This window comes from Penaeus monodon, chromosome 13 (assembly GCF_015228065.2).
Source record: "Penaeus monodon isolate SGIC_2016 chromosome 13, NSTDA_Pmon_1, whole genome shotgun sequence".
Taxonomy (NCBI): domain Eukaryota; kingdom Metazoa; phylum Arthropoda; class Malacostraca; order Decapoda; family Penaeidae; genus Penaeus; species Penaeus monodon.
Window position 1 is genome coordinate 51,803,382 of NC_051398.1, and position 10,580 is coordinate 51,813,961.

Genomic DNA, 10,580 nt, shown 5'->3' on the forward strand with positions numbered 1-10,580 from the left:
GAGGAAGAAAAAGGGCGGAGAGAGAGGGAGAGAGAGGGGGGAAAGGAGAGAGAAGAGAGAGGAGAGAGAGGGGGGGGAGGGAGAGAAGAGAGGGGGGAGGAGAGAGAAGAGAGAAAAGGAGAGGGGAGAGAGAGAGGAGGGGAAAAGAAGGGAGAGAATAAAAAGGGGAAAGAAAAGAAAAAGGGAATTACAAATCTTATAAATTAAAAAAAGATTAAATTTAAAATATTTTTTTAAAATAAAATTAAATATCTATATATATTATATATATATATTTATATTTATTTTTAATTTATTTTAAAATATATAATTAATATATATTATATAATATATATAAAAAATAAAAAAAAAAAAAAAAAAAAAAAAAAAAAAATATAAAATAAAAAATCAAAAAAAGAAAAAAAAAGAAAAGGGGTAAAAAAAAAGAGGAGGAGAGAAAAACCGGGGGGAAAGAAAGGGGGGGGGAGGAGAGAGAGAAAAGAGGGGGCCAAAAAAGAGGGGGGAAAAAGAAGAGAGAGAGGAAGAAGGAGAAGGGGGAAAGAGAGAGAGGGGGAAAGAGAGAATAAGAGGGGAGGAGAGAAGAGGGGAGAGAGAGAAGGGAAGAGAGAGAAAGAAGGGAAGGGGGAAGGATGGGGGAAAGGGAAGAAGGGGGGAGGAAAAAAACCCAAGGGGGGAAGGAAGAGAGAGGGGGGGGGGGAGGGGGGGAGCGAAGAGATAGGAGGGGGGAGGAGGAGAGAGAGAGGGGGAGGGAAGAAAAAAGGGGGGGAGGAGGGGAAGGAGAGAGAGAGAAGGAAAAGGGGAGGAAAAAGGGGGGGGGGAAGGGAGGGAGGAAGAGGAAGGAAAAGAGGGGAAGGGGCAAGGGAGAGAGGGAAAAGGGGGGGGGGAAGAGGGGGGGAGAAGGGGGAGAGGGGGGAAAAGCCAGGGGGGAGAAGGGGCCAAAAAAGAGGGGGAGAGAGAAGAGGAGAGATAAAAAAGGGGGGAAAGGGGGGAGAAGGGAAGGGAGAGAGAGAGGAAGAGAAAGGGGAAAGAGAGAGGAGGGAGGAAGGGAAAAAGAAAAGGGAAGAAAAGGGAAGAAAAGGGAAGAAAAGGGGAAGAGGAGAGAGAAGAGAAGAAGAGAGAGAGAGAGAGAGAGAGAGAGAAAAGAGAGGAGGGGGGGAAGAGGAGAGGGAGGGGGGGGGAAGAAGAAAGAGGGGAGGAGGGGAAGAGAGGGAGAACAGAGAAAGGGGAAAGAGAGAGAGAGAGGCGGGAAGAGAAAGAGAAGAGAAAAAAGAAAAGGAAAAGAGAGGAGAAGGAAAGGAGAAGAGAAGAAAAGAGAGAGAAGAGGGAAAGGGAGGAGAGAGAGAGAGAAGAGGGAATAGTTAACTTCGTGTAAAAAAAAAAACACGCTCATTACATTAATAACTTTCGTAATAAACTTACGTGCAACTTATGCATGTGATTAAACCAAACTTATTAACTATCATTTGACTTCAGATATTCAATCACTTAATTAGCCTGAGTGTTTTTTTAATAGACATATAATTTAAAATTCCGCGGGATATTTATGAGGCGTTTCGTACTGCATTAGTGTTCATTTTTTTTATCTATTTAGTTCCTTCCCAAAAGTTTTCGATTAGTTGCGATGAGCAAATTCTATGCAATGCAATCGCTTTCTTTTGCTCTCTACACATACTTGTTCATACATGTGGATGCATCTGTACATACATGCATACATGCATACATACTTACATGCATACGTACATACATACATACATACATACATACGTACATACATACATACATATATACATACATACATATATACGTACATACATACATACATACATACATACATACATACATACATACATACATACATACATACATACATACATACATACATACATACACATACATACATACATTACATACATACACATACATACATACATACATAAGCTGTGTGTATGCTTCTCTCTCTTCTTTCTTTCTTTCTCTTTATCTCTTTGCCTTATGTCTATCTGCCTGTCTGTCTGTTTCTCTCTCCCTCACTCACTTACTAACTCTCTCTCTCTCTCTCTCTCTCTTTCTTCTCTCTCTCTCTCTCTCTCTCTCTTCCTCTCTCCCTCTCCCTTTTTCTCTTCCTTTCCCTCTCTCCCTCCCTCCCCCTTCTCCTTCCCTTCCTCCCTCTCTTCCTCTCTCTCATGATTATTTACCTCTCTCTCTCTCTCTCTCTCTCTCTCTCTCTCTCTCTCTCTCTCTCTCTCTCCTCTCTTTCTTTCACCCCTTCCCTCCCTCTTACCCACCTTCCCTCTTACCCTTCTCCCACTGTCCCTCCCTCCCTCCCTCCCTCCCTCCCTCCCTCCCTCCCTCCCTCCTCTCCTCCCTCCCTCCCTCCCTCCCTCCCTCCCCTCTCTCACATTCACTTCAAACCTCACCGCCCCCTCCCCCTCCCCCCCACCCCCCTCCACGCGCATCCTCATCACCACCTTATCAACCTCACCTCAAGGGATCATAGTGAGTGCCTGCCTCAGATCAGGGTCAAGCCGCTCTTGCCCTTGTGTTAAAGACCTATAGGCGGGTGAGATGACTCTCCTCGCGCCCCATGCTTGCCTCCCTCTCTCTCTCTCTCGCCCGTGTCGCTCGTGGCTGTGGTTCGATCAGTAGGCGTGTGTTTTTGTGATGGTGATTTCCGGTGGATCTTCACTTGCAATGTTATCTTGAATTGGATTGATGTTATGGTTTGTCGACTGACACACACACACACACACACATATATATACACATGCATATATATATATATATATATATATATATATATATATATATATATATATATATATATATATATTATATATATGTGTGTGTGTGTGTGTGTGTGTGTGTGTGTGTGTGTGTGTGTGTGTGTGTGTGTGTGTGTGTGTGTGTATATATATATATATATATATATATATATATATATATATATATATATATATATATTTTTTTTTTTTTTTTTTTTTTTTTTTTTTTTTTTTTTTTGTGTACGTGTGGGTGTTTAGTCTACAAGTAATGGTACACAGACATTTACAGATAAAATAGATATCTCGAAAAAAATTGTCCGTCAAAATACAAAGTTAAGAAAATAGGGTGGATTATCTCCATCGATATGTGACTAGATTGTTCATAAAAGAAATTTCCTTTCCCAGTCATCAATATCGAAATACGACCATCACAGCAGTTAAGAAACCGATATAATACTTGACGCAATTGACTTTTATCATATATCAGTTTCAGGTGTTTCGTAATAGTTAAGATAATAACACTGTTCAACGCAACATGATTTTTGCGTTCGTAGTCATTAAGGTCGAAATTGTTTACCCTTGTATTCGTCATCGCTTGGTACCCCACACCCGTTTTGAAGGACAGAACTTACTTAAGATTTATTATACACTTTCACGTCGCTTTAAAATTTAAGGCATTAATGTAGTATACAATTCATTTTTTAATTATTTTTGTATGTTAATAGTATATTTTTATGTTAGTGGGTTGTCGAATAGAATTAGTTAGGGCAGGTAATCCCTTTTGTTATGGTGCGAGTTAAAAGTCCCGAGTTTTGCGCGTGAGCAGACGAAGGCTCAGTGTGGCGAGTGACAGGTGAGGGGAGCGTCGTGCCTGATGCACCGCGGGGAACGACACCATATTTCCCTTCCCTGCCGATTGTTAGCGGTCACTGACAAAGGGGCGAAGGCCGTCTGGGTGGAAGGGCGAATGAGTGTGGCACAATGCTGCTCCGTCTGAGGCTGCTGGGACAGGCCGCGTTCCTGGTGGTGGTGGCGGCCAGCCTGATCCTCCTGTTCGCGGGGCGCGAGCCGAGGGCCAGCCCCGGGGACACCTCGCCCGTGGCACAGCGCCCGCGGCCCAGCCAGCAGGCGCGGGGCCGGGGACCGGGGCTGAAGCAGGAGGGGGAGGGAGACGAGGGGCAGAACGAGGAGGAGGAGGAGGAGGAGGCCAACCTGCCGCCGCAGGAAGCCGTTCCGCTGAGCTCGCAGGAGAACGACCTCCTGTACAGGCCGCCCCTGGACATCGCCCTCATCTTCACCCACGCCAAGGACAACGCGCCCTTCCAGTACAAGCTCCGCGTCGCAGTGGGGTCGCTGCTGCAGGCGGCGTCGGCTCCCCTGCGGCTGCACCTCATCACGGACGCCGACGGCTTCCACATCGCCTCGCAGGTCATCACCGAAGTGCAGGCCGGCAGTCAGCTGGACTCCAGATACGTCAAGGTGAGGCCCGGGCGCCCCTGGGGCCTGCGGGACGGGGCGGCCCTGGGGCCTGCGGGACGGGGCGGCCCTGGGGCCTGCGGGACGGGGCGGCCCTGGTGCACGTGGCGAGGGAGCTGTGCTTGGGGTGTTGATGACTGGCTGAGGAATTCTTGCGTAATGGGTTCTTTCTTGTTTTAGGCAAATGTTTGTTATTTCTGGAGACGGGGAGGGACTATATTTACGGTAACGAAATGAGATGTCTGTTGATTAGTTTAACGGGAGTTCTGGCCACCCGTGCGCAGTGTGGAGTTCTTCCTCTACCCACAGCAGGGTAGAGTGCATGACCGACATGCCCGATGCTTTTCTAACACTCTTTCCTGCCATAAAAATGTGGAGGATTCTTTGTTTTCCTGGGGGGGAGGGGGGTCGCAGGGGGCAGACAACACTAACGATGAGTGTTAGAGCCAATATAAATTGTCATAGAGGTAATTATGCAGAATACCTTTGCACGACCAGTCATGACAATAGTGGTATCGATAGACTCCTCTCGCCCTCTACCAAGAACCCCCATGTTCTTGGCCCTGATAGCAGGAGAGGGTATGAAAGGTACCAGGGAAATTGCGGTGTAAAATATGAATTATATACACTAAATATGTCACTATGATAATAGTATACACAGAACAAGTCATGTTTTTTTCTTTTTGGAATGATAATTTGCTAACCTGACAGATGAATGACGAGGATCCGGAATACCCTGTGTTCTAGGCAGTAGGTGATGCTGACTTTATCACAGGTTGATATGCTGCTACTCAGGGTACATTCCTGTGATTCGCTATTGCTCCGTCTGCCATACATCCGTCGCAAAATATATTAAAAAATCAAAGTTGCCATGTTTGGTCGTGCCTTTCGAGTACTGCCTGAGGGGATGCCACTATCATCATGATCAGTCGTGCAAATTCGTTCTGAATAATGACTGTAAGAGATAAATCACATAATGATAGAAGCTGGATACAAGGGTAGTCAGTTGAAATTCACATCAGTTCTATTGCAGCTAGGCAGTGCAGAAATTGTTGCAAAAACTTTTTTCTTCTTCCCACAAAAATATGAAAAAAACAAAAAAAGTCCCATAACCCAGTAACAGCGTGTAAAATATTTGATAAGGCGAAATGCGGTTCATTGGTACATTTTTTTCTTAAGGAATATCCCATCAGAAAGTTAGGGGCACAGAGTTAGTGTATGTGAGAGAGGCCGTTCAGAAAGTGACAATACCATTTTTTCTAAACTATTGAAAATTAAAACGTACAGCTTAACCATTGAAAACAAATGCATAAAACTTCCCTTGGCAAAGATCTGTATCAACAGGACTAAACATATTGCAATTGACTGTTTGCATATGAATTAAAGTGTCCTTTTACAATAATTTCATTCATTGGCTACATGTAACAACAAATTGGCCCTGGTAGTAAAGGAGAGAGTTTTGCAGCAGGATTGTAGGTTCTCTGGATTCCTTGGGCTCTTTATATTGCCAGGACAACTGAGGAGGGATGTTTGCAGACTTGGCAGGGTGGTTGCTCACTTACCGTCACATGAATATTACTTGATGGCCTTGAGAATTATGTTTCTGTTTGTTTGGATGAACTCTCTTGTTTTTACCCCCACATTTTTGTAATATACTTTAAGCCTGCAACACCTAAACAGTTGGAGCAGTATTGTCACTGTTTTTCTTCAACACTGAATAGAAGTACTAAAATTATATTGCACACATAATTAACATTCCTTTGATGCCACTTTTGTTAGTATCAGTGATGCAGTCCTTGTATTTCAGAATTAGCTCATTCATCTGGAAAAATATTACATAGTGATATTCATTTCTGTACAAAATATTTTGAGCATACTTTCCACAAGTAATTGATTTAAGAAGCCTTTGCTTTCATGCACATTTCATTATATCAAGTATGTATCCATTAACATGATTTGTCAAAAATGTATCCAAATTAACTAGATGCTTAAGACTGAATATGACATGACAGCTGCATGACAAGAACAGCAAACTTGTGCATCATAGGGCCATGTGACAGCCCTTGCCATATCATGGATACAGAAAGACTTTCATACACTTTTTTCCATGTGTCATTCATATGACCCCACAACAATATGAATTTGTTAAAGTTTGTAGACTACAATGTTTTAATTATTGTGGAGTATTTACAGAGATCTTAATCTTCAGTTCTGTATGCCTCTGACATTTAGACTTTGACTCAGTTAGTTAAGGGAGCAAGTGACAGGTGTCTTGCATCATCTTCCCAAGGCCTTATGTGCATGGCAGGTTGAAGCATTTCTAAAGATCACTCAGGTATTGTCAGTTGAGGATGTTACAATGCTCTGTACGTTAATTGACTCTGTGACAGGTGTTCTGTGTTTCCCAATCTGATCTCTATTTATGATGGTCTAGGAGTGTGTGAAGTACAAATTGCTTATGATATATGGTAAATTATATCTATTTATTTTTTTCCCAAACACACGCATACTTGCAAAAATGCATGCACACACACGTGCGCACACACACACAAACACACACACAAACACACACACAAACACACACACAAACACACACACAAACACACACACAACACACACACAAACACACACACACACACAACACACACACAAACACACACAACACACACACAACACACACACAACACACACACACAACACACACACACACACACACACACACACACACACACACACACACACACACTCACACAAATTAAATGAATTTGCTATAGATTATAGTTGTCACATATCATGTATTTTGTAAAACAATGCAATCACTTTGTATTGCATTTTATTTGGACATAGCACAAATCTACATTTGCACTATTCATCCTCTGTTATATACTCATAGTTCCCCAGCAGTACACTTGAGTAATTCAATTTTCACACTCGATGCCTCGCTGTCTCCCTGCAGCTGGTTTATGTAGCAGCGGAGGACTTCATCCCGGAAATCGAGAGCTCGGTAACTGTCCTGCAGGACTTCTTCACTACGAGGAGGGATGCCTACTACCGAGACGCGCTGTTTTTCTTTTCTCTCTTCTTGCATAGACTCCTGCCAGGCTTGGAGCGTATCATGCTCATGGATATAGATATTAAGGTAAGTTGGAAGTGCCAGATGTCGTAGCCCAACGTCGCTGGAATGCTGTGCTCATTTTAGAATTTTTTGTGAAGTATCTCTGCATATAGAGGGCTCTGCTTGTGCTCAGCCAGAAAGGAGCCAGTTAGTGGAGCTTGTGACCTTTCCTTGAATATGCGAGAATTTTTTTTTTTAATAATGCTATCAATATCGATGATGTTTTTATTATAGACATTATAATTATTGTTATGTTATTGATATTAGTAGTGGCATTATAAGGTTCAATATTTTCAAAAATCAAGGAAAAGGGTTAAACAGGTGAGACAAATAGTACTCATAATTAGCTCATTGGTGACTTAGTACAAGTGGAGCCATCTATGTGTAAAAACAATTAATAAAGTAAACTCAAAGTGGGCATGGCATGTATGTACATGCCATGCCTATCGGTTTGGGGTTAAAGGTCATTGATTATTGCTTTGCTTTATTGCACTTGGATATTGTTTATGCATTTGGTGGAAAGAAGTTCTGCAAGCATAGTTAGCATCACTGCACTTAGGGTATTTTGGTCAAGACATTTATCAGGCATATATAAAAAACTTCCCTTGATAAGATGCAAATCTACTTGATAATGTTCTTGTGCAATGAAGATGGCATATTATTTACTTGATACTCAGAGCATTTAATAATTAAATGTCTGCATCTAGTCCTTGCGTGTGGGTTTCAGAGTAACTTGGGTGGTCTTTATCATAGTGGTTTATTTTAGTTGGATCTTGTTTTCTTTTATTTCTATTATTTATCCCTAGTTTCTTCTTTTCTAACTTCATTCGTGTCTTTATTCTTCTTCAGTTCTTTAAAACTCCAGCATTGTTGTCTGTCATACTTTATTCAGTACAAATTTCTTTCACCGTATTTTAATTTCTGCTTCACACTCATCCACAAAAAAAACAACCAGAAACTAAGACTTCACTTTTGCTCTGAGTATAGATGATCATAGAAAAAAAAAGTGCAAGTTTGGCAGCTTTTCTAGTTTGAAGGCTTCATTCCCATTAAAGAAAGGGTCATGATCTCTCTTCTCACTCCCTTTCTCTCTCTCCCTCTGGAATCCCTCTCTCTTTCTTTCTCTTAGTTAATTGCTTCCCCCCCCCCCACTCTCTCTCTCTCTCTCCCTCTCTCTCTCATATATAAATACCTACAGTCTGAGCACACGTAATCAAGAGTTTGTTCCCTTTTAATCGCAGGTGAAGGGAGACATCGCCGAGCTCTACTCCCACTTTGAGCGCTTCAGCCCAACCAACGTCATGGGGATGTCCCTAGAGCAGTCTCCCGTGTACCTCCACCTGCTCTCGCTCTATCGTCGCAGCAACCCTAAGACGACCCTGGGCAGTCCACCGGGTCAGGGGGGCTTCCCAGGCTACAACAGCGGTATTGTTTTGGTCGACATCGAGAGGCTCAGGAACTCCAAGATTATTAGTAGGTTTTGTAGTGTTTCTGTTACGTGCTGTTGTTGTTTTTCCTGTTTTTGGATGTTTTTTTTTATGTTTTTGGATGTTTTTTTGTTATATACTTTTGCTTCCTGGTTTTATTTGTTTATTTTTTTCCTTCTTTTTGTTCTTCCTTGTGAAAGTTAATGGTATCTTAGTTTGCTTTTCAGCATCGTAATATGCCCTCCTCACACACACAAAATTATCATCATTAAACATGTATCTACGTTCTGCTTCTTTCATCTTTTATCTCTTCTTCATCTTCTTCTCCTTCTTTTCCTTCTTCTTCTTCTTCCTATTTCCCTTTTTCTTCTTCCCTTTCTTCTTTTCTATTTTCTCTTCTCTTTTCTTCTCTTCTTCCTCTTCCTTCTTCTCCTTTTTCTTCTTCTCCTTCTCTTCCTCTTTCTCTTCTTCCCTTCTTTCACTTTTTCCCTTCTCCTCCTCTTCCTGCTACTCCTTCTCCTTCTCCTTCTCTCTGTCATCCTTCTCTCTCCTTCTCTTCCTCCGTTTCTCCGTTCATCCTATCTTCCATCCTCCTCCTCGCTCCTCTCCTACTCCTCCTCCTCCTCCTCCTCTCCCTCCTCCTCCTCCTCCTCCTCTTCTCTCCTCCTCCTCCCTCCTCCTCCTCCTCCTCTCCTCCTCTACTCCTCCTCCTCCTCCTCTTCTCCTCCTCCTCCTCTTCTCCTCCTCCTCCTATCCTCCTCCTCCTCCTCCTCTCTTCTGTCTCCTCTTCCTCTTCCTCCTCCTCTTCCTCTTCTCTCTCCTCCTCCTCTTCCTCTTCCTCTTCCTCTCCTCCTCCTCCTCCTCCTCCTCCTCCTCCTCCCTCTCCTCCTCCCTCCTCCTCCTCCTCCTCCTCCTCCTCCTCCTCCTCCTCCTCCTCCTCCTCCTCCTCCTCCTCCTCCTAGTAACTTTGGAGTATCTTTTTTTACGGTAATTGCAATGAGCTTTATTTCTTATCTCCAAGTGCTGCAAAAAGTAACAAAATAGTATGTTTTTATTGCCAGTCATCCTCATATTATTCCAATAGATTGCTGTATGTTTCAATTTGAAACTTCCCCAAGCTGCTCTGGATGACCTCAGTGTGTCTCCCTCTTGCAGGCAGATACTTGTCTCGATCAACGCTCACAGAGAAGACAAAACAGTATAGCTTCCAGGGCCACTTGGGGGATCAGGACCTGTACACCCTTATTGCTTTCGACCACCCTGAGCTCTTCTACACTCTCCCCTGTGGCTGGAACCGACAGCTGTGCGAGTGGTGGAGGGGCCATGGGTACCAGACAGTGTTCGACCAGTATTTCAACTGCACGGGCGAACTCAAGATCATACATGGGAACTGCAAAACCGAGATTCCAGAAAACTTGTGATATTGTCCATGCCCTCCACTGGTATGGGACCAGCATTGTTGTCAGTCGTTAGCTTTTACAACCTCAGCAAAGGAATTGGTAAAAAAATTCTAAATTTATTGATATAAACCTTCATATTGGAAAATCTCACCAAATGAATAGGCAGTCCTTCCACAGTATCTTAAATGTTTTTATATGATCTTTCTTAAAAAAAACAACATAAACACAACAAAGGTAAGAGAGTCACTTCTCTATTCGTAGCTTTCTGCTGTGATAATTCTTTGTTCCCTACCTGTGCTGTGATCTCTGGTAAAAGGGAAGATGGAACTTTATTTGTATCTCCGTGCTGAAAAATGTAACTAAGTATGTTTATATTGCAATTATATTAAAGGTGTGTTAT

The 10,580-nt window shown here is 42.9% G+C and overlaps 1 protein-coding gene across 1 annotated transcript; it reads left to right on the forward strand.

The window, feature by feature from the left end:
• The first annotated feature begins 3,583 nt into the window (after positions 1–3,583).
• Positions 3,584–10,507, forward strand: LOC119580451 (xyloside xylosyltransferase 1-like). Its single transcript, XM_037928602.1, has 4 exons — positions 3,584–4,241; positions 7,195–7,377; positions 8,595–8,826; positions 9,936–10,507. Exons 1-4 carry the CDS (start codon positions 3,744–3,746, stop codon positions 10,199–10,201), a joined length of 1,179 nt encoding a protein of 392 aa, XP_037784530.1. The 5' UTR covers positions 3,584–3,743; the 3' UTR covers positions 10,202–10,507.
• The last annotated feature ends 73 nt before the right edge of the window (positions 10,508–10,580 follow it).

Coding starts and splice junctions, on each gene's coding strand:
- LOC119580451 (XM_037928602.1), top strand. CDS start 3,744: ATGCTGCTCCGTCTGAGGCTGCTGGGACAGGCCGCGTTCCTGGTGGTG. Junction 4,242..7,194: donor TGGACTCCAGATACGTCAAG/GTGAGGCCCGGG, acceptor GTCTCCCTGCAG/CTGGTTTATGTAGCAGCGGA. Junction 7,378..8,594: donor TCATGGATATAGATATTAAG/GTAAGTTGGAAG, acceptor TTTTAATCGCAG/GTGAAGGGAGACATCGCCGA.